Raw genomic sequence first — 17,358 nt, 5'->3', positions numbered from 1 at the left:
TGGCATATTTTCAGTGCACAATTGCAGAATCATGTCCTAGCCTTACTGCTGTATCCTGTAAATCAGTAAAATTGGAGTATGGCCTATGGTATATGTAGTTTCAACAAGCTCTTCAAGTGTTCCAACATCATCTACAGCTTCCCACTAAAATGAATAGTAACTGAATTTAATCTCCTGCTTAGAACAAAAAATAAAACAAAATATATGAAAGAAATGAAAGAATAGTTTCTAAGACATTGTGTACCAGGCAATGAAGAACTGGTCCCTGAGAGATGAGAACAAAGTGAGGCCTATGCTTGCTTGCCCGAGAATACTGCAGGTAAAGAATGTTCAGGCTGTGCTGGAAGGAGGGGAACCCACACAGGGCTCAGCAATCTCCCTGAATAGAGAAAATAGTGCCTAGGAGTCCAGGAAGGCCAAGGCAGCTAAAGTTTGCAGGGCAAATAATGGAGAGAAGAGAATTGCACAAAAAGCTTCAGAGATCTAGATAGGTCTCAAATTTTCAGGTGAATACTGAATAACCCATGCATATAAAGACATTACCCAAGGCTTTGAAAAAGAACATCTGAAAATATTAAGGGACCACTCTCCAAAACTCACACAGGTTTGGAAGCAGTGTCTATTTCCACTATCCAGAATGGAAAAACCTCAAAATTTGTATGGCAATAGGTAAAATACTCAGAAGAATTTTGCCTCAGTAATGGGGGAAAAAATTAGCCCTAAACTAAACATACTTCTGGTTCTGCCCAACAAAGGTGAAGAGCAAGAACCAAAAAGATTAAACTGTTGCCAAGTAACCTAGCTGTCTTCCAGAATATAGCTCAAGAATCCTTATAGGATCACAAAAATATCCAATACTTAACATAACATTGCCAATGTCAGGCATCCGATTGAAAAATCACAAGAAAAAAATGAGACCAATAATGAGCAAAATCAAGAAATGGCACCCTGGAAATGATACAACTGATAGAATTGCTAGACAAGAGCATTAAAACTATTAATATTCCATATGCTCAATAAGTCAAAGGAAAGACTGAAATTCTGAAGTCCACACAGAAATTATAAATATGATTTAAATCAAACTATTGGAGAAGAAATGAAACAAGTAGACCAGACTGGGTTAACAGCAACTACACATCGTAGGAGAACAGAAAAGTAAATTCAAAGACAAAAGAGAAAAATAAGACTGGAGGAAGAAAAAACAAAGCAATAGTGAAATGTAGACTGACTTCTACCAGCCAATATATGTGTAACTGGAATTAAAAATTTCGAAATCTGATGAAAACTATAAGCTCACAGAACCAAGAAACTCAATGAATGCTAACCACAAAAAAAAAAAAAAAAAAAAAACCATATAGAAAACTACAGTAAGGCACATCACAAGTTGCTCAAAATCAGTGATTACAAAAAATCTTGAAAGTAGCCAGAGAAAAAGGCACATTACACATTCAAAAACAAACAAAATGATAGCAAACTTTTCTTGTGAAACAATAGAAGACAGAATAAAATGTATCATCGTTAAAGCATCAAGAGAAAAAAGATTGTCAACACAGAATTCTATACCCAACAAAAAGATGTTTTAAGAAGGAAGGTGAAATCAAGACTTTATGAGATATATAAAAGCTAAAAGAATCCCTCACCAGAATAAAGAATACAAGGGGTTAGCAAAGAAGCTAGGTAGCTCTTGCCGATTTGGCTCAGTGGTTAGCGTGTTGGCCCATGGACTGAGGGTCTAGGGTTCAATTCCTGGTCAAGGGCACGTACTTTGGTTGCAGGTTCCATCCCAGGTCTGAGTCCAGTAACATGGGGGAGGCAACCAGTGGGCAACCAGTAGATGAGTTTCTCTCACATCAATGTTTCTCTTTCTCTCTCTCTTACCCTCCTCCCTCCTTCCCACTCTCTCTCTCTAAAGATCAATGGGAAAAAAATATCCTTGGGTGAGGATTAAAAAAAAGAAGAAGCCAAGGTAAGCTCTCTGATGTGAAAGTATCTACTAAGGAAAGACCTTTATATTAGAACTTGTTTTCCATTAATCACCTATTTGAGCTCAATCACTGACTAATAAGGTTGTATTTCATTTGAAATAAAAATAAAGGTGGGTTTTGGTGAGTCTGAAACACAATGGTTGTGTATCACAGCAAAGCCCAAGCAGCTGGTTTTAATTTCTTGCTGAAAAGAAACACTTTTATTTTCCACTGTTTTATTATAAAAATCAACATTTCATTTGTTACAACTCAGCTTATTGTAATAATCAAAAGGGGGATTTATACAAGGTATCTTTATACAGTTTACAATTAAAGCACTTATTTTACAAAAAGGGGGAACTGAATAGTGGACAAGGGCTGACCAAATGTTGGCCATTAAAATATATAAATACATCCTTGCAAAGCACCATCGTACCAAAGTCCATGGACAAGAAACACCAGCTGACTTTAAGACAAAACGAAGATTAAAGCTTAAGAAAAAATTTAAAACACATAAAGGATAAACATCTGAAAGCAGCACCAGATCCTTCACTTGCAAATAAGGCTAGTCCAGCTCAAGCTTCTCAGTATCCTCTTTACTCTAAATTTTTGTCACTAACCCCAGATACATAATTTCACGTAACATTACATTTAATCAGACTCTCTTTGCTTTATTTTCCTTTTAATACCCATATTAAAGGAATGATCATATATACATATTCACATATATATATATGCATACCTACCCTGATTATATTTAATTTTAAAAAGAATGGACAGTTAAGCAAAAGCAGTTCTCTATAATTGTTTGGTGGTAACTTTTAGGCAAATCCTAACTAATGGCGGGGGGAAAAGTTTTTGTTAGTTCTATACGGTTAGTTTATAATTCTATCTGTAAAGTCATGAATATTTCTTTCAGCGGTAAACTTCATGATTTAAGAATGCCATACAAAAAAACAGATACAGAGTGAAGTGTACCTGCACTGAAGAAGGGTGAGGATAGTAATTTCACTCTTTATCAGTGGTTCTCAACCTTCCTAATGCCGCGACCCTTTAATAAAGTTCCTCATGTTGTGGTGACCCCCAACCATAACATTATTTTTGTTGCTACTTCATAACTGTAATTTTGCTACTGTTATGAATCGTAATGTAAATATCTGATATGCAGGATGTATTTTCATTGTTACAAACTGAACATAATTAAAACATAGTGATTAATCACAAAAAAATGTGTAATTATATATGTGTTTTCCGATGGTCGTAGGCGATCCCTGTGAAAAGGTTGTTCGACCCCCAAAGGGGTCTCGACCCATAGGTTGAGAACCGCTGCTCTAAATAATCTAGATTACCCTAAAAAAAATCCTCCTCCTCCCCTCTACTCACGTAGTTTTAGTTTAATAAAACACAGAATTAAGAGAGATATCCTGAGCATATAAATTTACAATACTCATAATAATATTTCAAAATTATAAATGTAAAATGACATATTTTAGGTCCAAATTCTGTCTAAAACATTGAAAATTTCAAGAGCTAACTCTTCAGACTATTATGAAATGATGCCATTCCAGAAGACAGAAACCACACATGCACCAGTACTTTGTAAAATCATTTGTTATTTCTCTCTGCTCATTTTAGGCTTGGGATAAGGAAAGTAATATCAAATAAAATTAAATTTCTTTAGTTTAAAAATTCTAAGAACGTGTTTTAAACAAATTTGATTATAAACTTCATGACTCAGTTCATGTCTACACCTAGTGTACAGTCTCATTTGTAGATGTCCAAATATTTGTCAGCTGACTGATATTTACATACTCATATCCATAGTCCACACTATGTAACTTAATAAAGCATGACATATTTGGGGTTTGAAAAGCCCAAGATTTCTGTTTCTGAATTTTGTTAGATGTGAAATGGTAACCAATATGCAGATCTTATAGCATGCAAACCAATGGAGTGGCAAGAGATAAAACAATTTTAAAACTGCATGTCTAAGCATCTAATCTAGACACAGGACTAGACAGGGAACAGCAGCAGTACATCTATCGCAGAGGAGCTTCAGGAAAGCCCCTCTAGTACCAGAAGTAAACAATGTCTACCATGATTATTGGTATCAGGGCACATAAATATACACAGTTTATTAATAGCCCAGGTAAGCTGCAACTACTAACTGTACCTGAAGTATTCTTCATTAATGGGCCTTTACAGGAAATGGGCTTTTCCCCAAAAACTAATTGCTACCCAATAAAAATGGAGGCTATTTTTATATCCTAATATTGAAATGAGTTGGCCCTATACAAATTATTGACTTGAGAATTTTTAAATGAACAAATGCAATCCTCAAACATCCTGAAATTTTACTGCTCAAACCACCCCCCTCTGACTTATCCTCCGGTACTAGATTTCTAAATACATAACATCCATTTAGAATAGTTGTTAAATGTATTAACGGTTCAGAGCAAAACTCCTCAGACCACTGTTCAGAAGACCAGGGCTCTGAAGGAGCCAATTTCAAAGTTAGAAAAGTTCAGGGTCATAAAAGACCATGTTGATGCGGAACAGCTTACTATAGTGCACTGAACGTATGCTCTGCTAAAGTTAATTTCTCAGATAATTCTAAACATATCAGTAAGTGGGCATACTTTAAGACATGTTCAAAATAAATACTTTTTAATTTAAGGAATCTAATGAAATTTTATTTATTCTCCACTCATGGATGATGAATCTCACAATACATCAAATTAAAAACCCTTTTTGATTTTTTTTCTCCCAATTTGTGCTGTCATGATTTGTGTGGGTTTTTTTTTATCCTTAGTTTTTCTAATTAAAGCTCTTGTGTTTAATAATCAAGAAAGTTTACTTAAGCTTAACTGTCCATTTAACCTGAGGGCCAATAAATCCTTCCTGAATTCTGACAATTCTCTCATTTTAAAGGTACTCCCCAAAACATTAAAAATCCATCTCAACTACCCCAGAAAGAGGATTCTGAGATTAAGCTGAACTGCCTTCAAATAATTTCAAATTGGCACACAAATTAGCATTTTGCAAGAAGAGGCCATTGCCATCGCAGTACAAGCACTTGGACTGAGATACAACAAGGCAATATTCTTCTTAGTTCATTATAGTGCAAGTTTCCACATGGGAAGCCCACCAGATAAAGATGCACATTAAAAAATGTAAACATATAGAATTCTCAAATTCTAATTGATACCCAGTTATTGCTAACCTTTCCATCTTCATTTAAGCATCAAGTGCCCGCGGTGTGTCACAAAATGCACCTTCTGTGTCCATTCTGTTGGGCTGTGAGCACACTGTTCCTTTCACAGGTAGAGTTACACTTGCTGACTGAGATGCAAGACACTGTTGGATCACCATTTATTCATATGCAAAATCAAGTGCACAGGATTCTTATAAGGCGCACGGATTCTTATAAGGTGTCCCCAGCAATCTAACCAGTATTCTGAAACCACGTTTTTTTCTCTTGAAAAAGTTTACTTAGGCATTTTTTTAATTGCTTAAAGAATTACTTCACCCTTGCTGATATTCTGAATCCTTTCTTCCATTGTTTTTCGTTGGGCCCTTAAATCCAGAGAGGCCTCTCAGCAAGACTGAATTTAAAAAAACCATTCAGCAATAAATTACCAACATTTGCTAAGGTAAAAAATACGTTAGTTTAAAAACACATTCAATTTTAGCAGAGAAATGCTGGAAACACGTGTAAAGCAGGAAACTAACTTCTGGCAAGGTGGCAACGCAGCGCTAGAATCGTTCCACAGGTCAGCCCTGACAGCTGGGGGTGCAGCAGCCCGTACCATGCAGGCCAGGCAGGTTACAGAGAGCCTTCCAGTATCCTCTCCACCGAGTTCTGACGGCTGAGAAGTTAATAGTTTGTCTTCTCATTTAATCCGTATTGTTAAACTTGTTAAATCATCTTAATCCGTAATGGGATAAGAGAGAACACACACACTCATATATATATATGAGGTGATTATAAGGACAATTTAGATAATTTGAAAAAAATCTAATATTCACATTAGGTAACAAGAAAGATATTAAACTCATGTCACACGTTAGAAGAGGTATGTATGCAGACATCATTCTGAGAAAAATTGGCCTAAAGAACACAAAAATGTCATGAACAGTTACTAACGGGAAACCCTAATGATAACAAAACATTCTCCTTTTATATAGATTGTCTCTAACCAGAACATATTTTAATATTTTAGTAGGAAAAATATATATAAAAATGATTTTATACTGTGATATTACATGCTGAAAGTACTGCAAGGATATATGATCAACTTACAACAAAAACATACGGTTAAATTTGTAATTCTTAAATGTTGCCTATATGTGTTGTAAAAAGACAGTTTAATGAGCATTAAAACAATCTTAGAAGAGGAGCAATAATATGTCTAACCTTTGATCATTATGCACAAACAGGAGTCAAATTGAAGAGCTGAGCCTACAGGAGAGTGGAGCGAGTATAAATATTAAAGTAAAACCTTAATTTAGAAAATTCCATTTAATCAATCTTCAGATAACAAGCTTTGAATAAATCATGGTATCTTGGCAAACAGCCTACAGAGCTGCTGGGGGAGCAAGCAGGGTGAAAACCCCTAGAGGAGAAATTCTGAGACGAGTGTGGTTTCTGAGGGAGGGACAGGAGGCTGCACACACCATCAGCCCCACAGCATCTCACCAGACAACTGATCTTCCTACAACAGCAACACCCAGATTGAATTTTTGTATCTGTTTTCCTCACTAAAATTGCTGGGTTCTAGAGAAGACAAAGTCCTGTGTCCAAAGTTAATATTAATTCCATTTTCTTTCGTGATTTCTTATACTTGTAGGCCCTCAAGTGCTAGTAAACATGAAGGCAATCTGGCTACTTCCAAGCTGCTCTAAAATGGACTTAAATTTTTCTTCTTCTACTTTTATTTTTGGTATCAATAAAGCCCAGACATTCCTGGTCACTGATGCCTTTATTATTCCTGTTTCCTTGTACTCAGTCACTTCACTGGGTTTAAGGCATGCTTTGTGTATTTAGTTTGCAAAAATAAAACTTTTAGTACAAATTTATTTTTATACAAATTTTTATGGCACAAGCAGCAAATTTGCTGTTTTACGAAAATATATAAATATTCTTTTCTTCTGTACAAATATCTCCAGTATTCCCAACCCCATTTATAATTTTTAACTGTACATGGTCTGCCTCATCCTTCTCTAGTATCTCCCTCCCCCCCTCCAGATCTCAACCAAATCTGTATGTACATGTTTGCATTGGAGGCAGTCAGAGGAGGAGGGCCCCTCCTCAGGAGGAGTCTGTACAGGGAGAGGGTGGCGGAGGGTAGAGGTGATGAGAGTAGCTCCTCTCTGTGTATGGTGAAGGTGGGCAGCTTTCATAGTTCTCTTCTGCTGACAAGTATTGGCTTCGGGGTGTGGGAGGTGGGGGCACAGGCTCTGAGTCATAGTTCAAGTCACTAGTGTAGCCCTTGGCTGTTGTCACTGAGGTCATTCTCCGGCTGGGAGCATAGTCACTGTCACAAACATCTGTACTGCAGGGTGTGGTTGGGGGTGCAAAGTGCCAGTAACTGTATGGCCTGTAGCTGGTATAGGGAGAAAACCAAGAGAAGAGTTAGTTTTATGGAAAAGTGGTTTTCCCTATCAAAATACAGAGGTATTAGATGTAAACTTCACATTGAAGATAATAAACTACAATCTAAATTTGCACAGATCAGAAGGTAATTTTCAAAGGCAGATTGGAAGTGGAAGGTAGCATGTATTTTATATTTGAAAATACAATGTGACTAGAGGCAATTGAAAATGAATAGGATGGAAATGCACAGATAAACTCAATCTAGACCCTGGATGTGCTCTTATAGCTTTACATTAAATTGGATAAAGAAATAAAAAAGAACTATTCAAAGTTGTACATAATGGTTATTTTTGGAAATCTGTCAGTTATACATTCAGCCTTTAGGTATAGTGAGCCTCACCAATTTCTGCATGGTCTGTAAGAAGAATGGGTCTTCACACTTTTTTTCAAATACATTTTTTATTGACTTTTAGAGAGGGAGGAAGGGAGAGGTAGAGGGAGAGACACTGACCTGAGCGCGAAAACACCGATCGGTCCTACACGCCCCCTACCAAGGATCGAACCCTCAACCGGGACATGTACCCTAACAGGGAATCGAGCCTGCAACCTTTTGGTGCAGGGGATGACCCCCAACCAACTGAGCCATGCCAGCCAGGGTGGGTCTTCACACGCTTTATACTACTTAAAAGTGTGTATGTTCCTTCAACATTCTTCAACTGCTCTATAATTTACCTGATGAATAATTTAGTGATGTCTGAAGACTTCATTCTCTCTTTAAAAATCAAATACTGTACAAGCCAGACTGAATATTATAGACAGCCTAAGGGGCATATCTATCCCATTACTGTTCCTATCAGCAAAGGGAAACTGCTGTGGTTTCAGAGAAGGTTTTGATTCTCCAAAAGACAAGCATATGGTCATAAGAACAGCTTTACCTCAACATCAAAATGATAAATTCTAAATACCCATAGAGGACCAGTGAACTTTTAATATGTATTTGACATAACTTACTTCTTACCTTTTTAAATAATCTATAGTCGTTAATAAAGTTTGTAGCATGACTAACTAAAGAAAAAGGCATTGAAAAGAGAGGAACATACTAGTAAAAATAAGAGCTGACTTAACGTGCTAGTTTTTCTATCATTTCTGTTTCTACCTGCAACTTCTTATATTCTAAATATAGAAAAGTTAATCTTATATGCTTTCTCATCAAACACAGTAACTGCAACAGAGGGGCAAGAGCAAGTGCAAAACTGAAGTAACAATCCACAGAATACCTAGTGATAGAGAGTACAGATTATATCCCAGGATACAAACCATCTGAGAGCATTAGGACTTGCCTCAAAAGAGAAGGTTGCCAAAAGACCAAGTGTCACATAACCTGCTGAGCAGGTTTTCTCAAGCTTTTTTTTTACTACCAATATTAACATGATGTCATAGTATTTTTTAGGTCTTATCTTTCTGTCCAGATAAAAGAGCCTTGATAAAATTTCTTGGCTCAACATTAAAAAGCCCAATACTTCTATTTTCATGGGGAAAAAACAGGGAAAGGAAGGAAACAGAATTAACAAAATTCTTTCAAGTTCCAGTTTAGACAAAAATCTCAACAAATGATAAGTTTCACTCAGAAGAAACAAACTGGGCTTAATTTGAGATGTGGGAAATTATTAAATAAGAACTGGTTTTGATGTAATTATGTTCATTATAATCAGTTTTTTATTCAATTTAAAGAAATTAAAGATTTAAAATAAATATTTAGGCCTTTCTTTTTTTTCAATTTTCAGGTTTCTGCCTTTCTATTTTGGCTTTTAATTTATTTGTTAATCCTCACACGAGGATAATTTTTCCACTGTTTTTTTATTTTAGCTTTTTAAAAACAAACTTGTGGCAGGAAAAGCAACATTCAGTTCAGTGTCAAGCCTATCTCAAATAGCCATTATCTATTAACTGAACTGAGAATTCTGAATGAGGTACTATAACAAGTTTCCATTTGATTTCCACACATCTATGCAGCTACTTCAGGGCAATTTGACTGGAATACTAGGAAACAACTTATCTAGAAGATAACAGGCACTTGAGGACTGACATTAAATACCGGGCACTGAGTGTTTAAACAAAGAATATCAAGCTCTTGACTGCTGGCCTTTCAAATAAGAGAGACAAGTAGGGCAACACTCTAATACTCATGCTTAACCTGCTCACTATGCTCTACAGATCAGCTCAAAGGCACACTCCCCCTCTTAATGAGTTGTGACCTATTTCATGCAATTGTATGAGAAATACCTCATTTCAGGTCATAATAACACATGTAAGCAAGGGCTGAACAGAAGCTTCTCTCAAATTCTGTGCTCTTAATAACCCTGCTGTTTTAGAGCGATCTCAACTCTCTGACCATGCGGAGTTTTATTACAATACGTCATATCCTTAGACTTTCTATCAAACCTAACCCGAGCAGCAACCTATTTCGAAATCAGTCATTTTGATAGGTAACTTTTCCTTAGAATATTGCAAAGCATTGAGGGCTATACTGTTATTCTAAAAGCCAGCATTTGTGACTCTCTTTTAAACACTGTATAATGCCCTGAAAGAAAAGAATCTGTGACAGGGGCAGTGTCAGCATTACTAAGACAAGAGGCCTAGTCTCTCTGTGACCATCATCTACTCACTTGGTGCTACATCAAGCCCGAGGTATTAGAATACCCCATCCTTCTAATAAATACCTCTATCTGTGTTAGAGGAGGAGGTGTATTACCTGTAGGACCTATGAGTGGAAGGACTGTTTGAAGAATAACCAAATTCCATAGTGTAATGTGATCGCTCTGTGGCTGGGGATGGCGGAGGGTTCAAAATCTAAAAGGAAAAATAATGAAATTATTAAAATAACAATGGTCCATCCCAGACAGAGACTATCAAACTTTCTTTCAACTTCTCTTCTTCCATCTCTACTCGTATTCGTTCCCATTACACTATTAGCACAATCCTTCCTCTGCAAAGAAGTGACCTTAGATTTGTGGCTCTCCACTCCTTACGACACAATTTCATCATGGCTAACCAGCTCAAGGTGATGAGAAGAAAGTCTATAATCTAAAAGTCACTGGTTTAAGTTCAGTAGAGCTGGGTTTTGATTGTTGTTGTTTTTTTCAAATTATAATTGTTTAAAGAAAAATTACTGACTTAGGAGAAATACCACGTGCTTCCTCTTTCGGGAGGTCATGAGATAAATGAAGGTGCTGAGGCCTCTCAGGAGTTACTTTTACCTACACAGAAAGTAATGTCCAGTGCTTTCAAATATGCTGTTTACTACACAGCCAACATAAAGAAAGATTTACAAGTGCTTGCATGGTGATGATAAAGCCTTCTTTGAACCTTATATGCCTGACTCCTATAATAAAAACCTTTTTACATTACCATCACTGAGCACCCACATTTAACTGAGTTAAAAATCTGAGATCCTCTGTTCTTAGCATTCAAAGTGAAATGAAGGAAACCAGACTACTTACTGCAGGGAAGTAAGTGCCTTTGGTGCTTGAAGAGCTACTTGATGAGGCTCCTGTGACATGAGCTCGGTCATAAGGGGGTCCACTGCTTCCCCCCATGATACTGAGGGAGCTGATCATTGATTTACCTCGAGACATTCCTAAAACGAAGGAGGACAAATACGGATGAGTAAGATCTATAAAACAGTCAAAGAATTTGACTTTTAAACAATATATGCCTTCTTTTTCTAATAATTGAGAACATTTAATGGAGAAGGGAAATGAACACTCTTTAAAGTGAACACGTCCATTGAAAGCTGGCCTAGGACAAGGCCAAGAATAGCCTCTTCACCCCCCCCCCCCCCCCCCCCCCCGCCACACACACACACCCAGAATGGAAGCAGAGCTCTTCAAAATGAAAGGTTTTCAACCTCTTAAGGGATCTGAGGAGAGTGGAGGTTGAGCAGCAGGTTAGACTAACAGATCTGCACAAAAGGAAACTAAATCCATTTTTTAAGGCATGAATACAACGTATGGAAGATTATTTCTTCAGCTACTGGATGCAAATATTGTAATCACAACCACCAATGCTAAAGAAAAATTTTTATTTTTTCCATGTGACTTCCTAAATTCTACAACTGCAAATAGGTATGGTAACACAGAAACATTAACAGTTTAAAAATCATGTCTGTTTACTTGGTTACACGTAAATAAGTTCTAAATATTTTTAGAGGGCTTTTGCCTAGAACCTCTTTCTAAGAGGCTCTTTACACTAAGGGCACCAGAAAGCACTGATAAGAAAGCTGTACTTCCCTAGAGCAACATGGTCTACCCAAGTTTAGAACTTCTGGTTACTTGGCTTTGCCTGAATAAACCCCAATCCCAGTCACCACTTAAAGTTAGAAGAGAACATAAGACATTATATACCTCCCGGAAATCACCCAGCTATTTCCAAATTTTTGCTGAAAAGAAATCTTAGTCTATTTTTTGGCCTCCTTTAATTCCTGGTCTCAATAGTACTAAAGTTGCCTGGTAGTGAATCTAAAGAACTGTGGTGTATGACTTTTCACTAAATGACTAGCTGATTCACTTTCAATAGATTGCATCCAGAAATGCAGTATATGCAGTATACAGAAATGCTTGTCTATGTACTTGCTTTGTATCTTTTGGCAGCTTTCACCAACCATACCTCAGGTCTTTTGTGTACAGAGAAGATGCAAAAAGTAAAAGAGAAAATTTGTTCTTATAATTTTTTAAATCCAAAGTGCTCTAGTTTGATATAGACTCTGGGTAGTATCCTGTTTCAGTTATGGAAACCTGGGAATCTTGCCAGGACCCAAGACTTGATTCTCAATGGATCAGTCTTAACTCACCTGGAAGAGATCCTGACAAAGAACTTGGGTGTGGCACATAACCAAGGGGCACAGAAGCTGGTCCATGAACTACGTAGTCATTAGTCATGGTTTCTCCATCTCCCTTCATACGTGGACACAACATCCTCTGGCAAATAAAGTATATGGTTCCAGACACAAAAATAGTGACAATTACTCCAATAACTGAACCAACTGTATTGGTGGCCTGTGGTGCTGGCTCCTCGGTTGGATCTAAAATGATAAGGCAGTACAGTTATATAATGAAAAACAACTGTAGAGTCAAAGTAATAATTAAAAAGAGGGCTTGCGAGCAGAGTGGGAAGCTAATGAAGACAACTTATAAACACTTTTCTTTTTTATGAACACATATACACCATGCCCCATGGATTATGGATAAATGTTATCATTAAGAATCAAAGGAACCATCCTTAAGTGAAAACAAAAATAAAACAAAACATTGGGAACCATACTGTAAATGATTTTTAAAAAATTAAGTGAATTATAGTTAACCTCCATTAAGAAGTTTTAAATACATATACATATAAAAATCTATCATAATTTATTCTGTATATCCTAAAAATCAACAAACTTATTTTAGAATCTTAGAACAAATTTTAGGGCCAGAAGGGATGAATCTAAAAAAGTCATTAAATGACCTGGAATGGTGAAGCCAAAAGCAAGCCTGGGCTGGATTTTAGGTTTGAAAAGTGACATTTAGGCCTGGTGACAGGAAACTGGGGGCTAAAGATGAGCATTAGCTCTCAGGCCCAATGAGCTGATGCCTTCAGGGTGAGTCTTGCTGCCTGAGGGCAAGGAACAGGCCTCTGATACAGGAGTACTTGAGGACTCAGAAAGAAAGCCAGGGCCTGAGAGCACTGGAGCAAGACCCTGCCCTTGGCATCTACCTGCTCCATACGAGGCTTTAGAAGCAGAGACATCAATATTAGAGGTAGAGGGAAAGAGCAAAAGGGCTCATCTGATTCAGAGCATTACTCTTCAATTTAGAAGGAAAATCATTCCATTCTGAATGGTCAGACTATATCGCTCACAACTGCAAATCCTTTAAAAACCTTCCTTCTGCTTTGTCTGACCTCAAACACCCATCCACATAGCTAAACTCATCCTCTGATATATTAAATAAAATAAATGAGAGAAAATAACATTACTGTTACACAATATATAGGGGCTGCCAGTTACATATTTCATCTATGGCATGTGAGGCAGATTCTTAGTCCTGTGAGCAACTATCTCATCTTTCTTCTTCCTTTCTAGTGCCTTGACATTCCTTCCTAATGCCAAGCTTAAGAAGAATACTTTACACTCACTATCTCCAATTCTTAAAGTCTCTGGGTCATATCTTGACTCACTGAAATCAGGCTCTTATCCTCACCACCACACTGCAACTAGTCTGGCAAAGATCAACATTCTCCTATTTGCCACATTCAATGAACCCTTCACCTCACTGGCCTCTCTATATTCTCAATGCTGCTGGCTCTTGTTTTCCTCAAAAATGTCTGATCAATATCCTTCCAAGATACCACTCTCTTAGTTTCACTATCTCAGATTATTCTTTCTGTTTCCTTTTGTTGGCTTCATTCTCTTCTACCTGCCTCCTTAGGTGGTTCCCAGAGTTCTGTCTACCCCTGCTATTTTCCACCTCTATTTAACTCTCCCTGGGAGATTTCATCCACTGACTCTTCTTTAATTATTATTAATAAACTGAAGAGCCCAAATCTCTCTCTTGAGCTACAGACCCATACAGTCAACAACTTCCTGAAAAACTTCACAGGCGACTTGAATGCAACACATTCAAAGTGAACTCTCTTGTCACCAGCATCTGTCATGTTTCCTAGATGCCAGGGGTAAAGCAGATCATAAAACAAATGAGGTGCCCTTGGCAAATTAAAGGCATTTAAATTAAATTAAAAATAAATTTTAAAAAACCTACATCAGCCGAAACCGGTTTGGCTCAGTGGACAGAGCGTCGGCCTGCGGACTGAAAGGTCCCAGGTTCGATTCCGGTCAAGGGTATGTACCTGGGTTGCAGGCACATCCCCAGTATGAGATGTGCAGGAGGCAGCTGATCGATGTTTCTCTCTCATCGATGTTTCTAACTCTATCTCTCTCCCTTCCTCTCTGTAAAAAAATCAATAAAATATATTTTTAAAAAAACCTACATCAGCCTGTGATATCTAAATGGTTACCAAACCTTTTTTTATTTCAGAAATAACTCTGAAATCTATCTTTCCACCACCACTGCTCCTCTTAATTTAGATCTTCATCATCTTCTGCCTGAACTATAATAGTCTCCTAAGCATTTTTAAATTACAGGCTTCAAGTTACTAGATAGTGAAAACAATTTAGTGGGATGCAAATAGAATTTTAAAACAGAAAACGTCAGAATGCATTCTACATACTATGGATAAATACTGTTGTATGACATATTTGTTTATGTGTGCACCCATATCTTTGTATCCTCTTCATTTGGTCAAAAAAGTTTGACAGCAACCAGCCTAACATTTCCCTTCCTATAATCTTATCACCTCCAATCCATCTGCTTTACAGCTTTCCCAATTACACAGCCATGCCATCCTTTATAAGTTGTTCAATGACTCTCCATTATGCTGGAGATAATGTTTAGGCTCTTCAGAAGAAAATAAAAATCCCCTATCATCTTACCTATGTTCTCTCTTGCCAACACCCCCATGTATTTTGGCAGTCCCATTTACATGCAGTTTCCCAAAGGTGCCTATTTCACTCTGTGTCTGAATAGGATATTTCCAATTTCTAGAATGTAATCTTTCCATTCACCTGCATAATTAACGCTATTCATTGATCAACACCCTATAACTTCAGCCTATACCATTTTTCTCAAGTCTTCTTTGATGAGTCGCATCTTCACTCCTAAAGAAGTGACCACTCTCTCCTTTGTGCTACTACTTGTAGAAATCTATTATAGCACATTTGATATCACTTATTGCACACCTTTATCAATAGTACCGCCTTTGATTCAGGCCATATGTTTTATACACATTACATCATTTAATTTTCTCACAACCTCTAGGCTAAATATTATCTTCATTCCGAGGATGAAGAAGCTAAGGTTTAACAAGAATAAGTAATGTGCTTGTAAGAGGTTGAGCTAGAATTCAATTTCATCTCCACCTAGCTTTAAAAGTCCTAATCTTACTATTACCTCAACCATAGAGGACTTTGAGCAACTTGGTACAGGTACCCTATATCCTGAGCACATAGCAGGTATCCAGAAAATGTTAATGAATAAACTAATAGATTCTACAAGTCTTAGTAAGTATCCCATTTGAATTTGTAAAAATATCAGCTTAAAGTCTTTATTAAGATTAAAGAGTTTTAAAACGAGACCTATCTAAATTCCATTAAACCAGTTTTGACAGGATAGACCTGGCTTATGCTGAACTGCATTCAGAACTAAGTCTACCACTTTGGAATATATTATATGTTCAGGCACTGGTCAATAGTTATGAACCTTGAAGAAACTATAGGCTATTCAGCCTACATTCTCTAGGTCTATAAGTATATGTTGGCATAAATGTCCTTAACCTTTTTTTTTTTACTGTCCTTTTTAAAAATTACTTTTAAAAAATTGATTTTTAGAGACAGAAACATCAATGTGAAAGTGCAACATCGATCAGCTGCCTTCTGCATGTTCCCTACCGGGGATCAAACCTGCAACCCGGGCATGCCCGACCCAGCAACCTCATGGTGCATGGTACAATGCCCCACCAACTGAACCACACTGGCCAGGACACTGTCTTTTTTTTTTTTTAATTGATTTGAGAGGGGAAGAGGGGGGAGACAAACATTGCTTCTTTGTTCCACTTACTTATGCATTCACTGGTTGATTCTTGTTTGTGCCCTGACCGGGGATTGAACCCACAACCTTGGCGTATCAGGACAACACTTTAACCAACTGAGCTACCCAGCCAGGGAAAGAAAGCTCTTAAAATCACTGACATACTGGTGAAATTGTATCAAGAAAAAAATGGAAGATGTTAAATATGAACTAATGTTCAGAAACTCTTAAATTTAGACTACTGATTGAGTTCCACATATCTACAAACATTTCTCGTTTTAGTATGCTTCACAGATTGTGTTTTTTTACAAATTGAAGATATGTAGCAACCCGGTGACAAAAAAGTCTATCAGTGCCATTTTCCAACAAGATCAGATGACAGTTAGCATTTTCTTAGCAGTAAACTTTTTAAATTAAAATATGTACACTGTTTTTTAAAGACATAATGCCATTGAACTTAATAGACTACATTATAGTTTAAGTAAACTTTTATATGCAGTGTAAACAAAAAAATTAGTTTGACTCATTTTATTGCAATATTTGCTTTATTGCAGTGGTCTGGATCCAAACCCGCAATATCTCCATGGTATGCCTATAAATTGTTTCAGAATTTCTTAACTTTAGTTGTGGCTAAACAATATTTATTATTTTCTAATGCTTTACACTAAATGTTTCTGTGAAGAATTTTTGTGCATAAGAAAACTGCTGTCTTTTGAGGACTTATTAAAAGCAAAACATGCTTACCATTAATAGTTGTTTCTTAGTAAGGAACTAGTGATTATAAGTAAAACTCACACATAAAGAAAAGGAAAATATACTATTAAAATTCTCCCTAAAGAGTAATATGCAGGTTTTAGTCCTACTTACAACAATCCAGTTCATCTGATTTGTCACTGCAATCCACATTATGATCACATTTCTTATGTTTTCCAATGCACTGACCATTGGCACAGCGGAACTGATCAATTAAACAAAGCACTGGGAAAAAAGGCAAATAGTTTTCTTATTTTTACTATATTGTGAGGCCAAATACTAGCAAGTCAAAAACTACTTTGTGGGTGCAAATGAAAACAAGTTAGACTTTTAGATATATCTTAAAAATTATTCTCAGGAGATT

The 17,358-nt window shown here is 36.8% G+C and overlaps 1 protein-coding gene across 3 annotated transcripts in view; it reads right to left on the bottom strand.

The window, feature by feature from the left end:
- Positions 1-2,179: 2,179 nt before the first annotated feature.
- Positions 2,180-17,358, bottom strand: part of LRP6 (LDL receptor related protein 6) — a 138,068-nt gene continuing 122,889 nt past the window's right edge. For 2 of the 3 annotated variants that reach the window (XM_070410674.1, XM_070410676.1), the window contains exons 19-23: positions 17,109-17,219; positions 12,410-12,640; positions 11,061-11,197; positions 10,313-10,410; positions 2,180-7,570 (exon numbers count right to left, since the gene is read on the bottom strand). In XM_070410674.1, coding sequence (XP_070266775.1) covers positions 7,276-7,570; positions 10,313-10,410; positions 11,061-11,197; positions 12,410-12,640; positions 17,109-17,219 — 872 coding nt within the window. In that variant the 3' untranslated portion in view covers positions 2,180-7,275. The remainder of the gene's footprint in view (positions 7,571-10,312; positions 10,411-11,060; positions 11,198-12,409; positions 12,641-17,108; positions 17,220-17,358) is intronic. The other variant, XM_070410675.1, reaches the window with a different exon arrangement.

This window comes from Myotis yumanensis, unplaced genomic scaffold (assembly GCF_028538775.1).
Source record: "Myotis yumanensis isolate MYYU_CA2020_CCGP unplaced genomic scaffold, mMyoYum1.0.hap1 SCAF_3, whole genome shotgun sequence".
Lineage (NCBI taxonomy): Eukaryota > Metazoa > Chordata > Mammalia > Chiroptera > Vespertilionidae > Myotis > Myotis yumanensis.
This window is presented reverse-complemented; position numbering and strand designations above follow the sequence as displayed.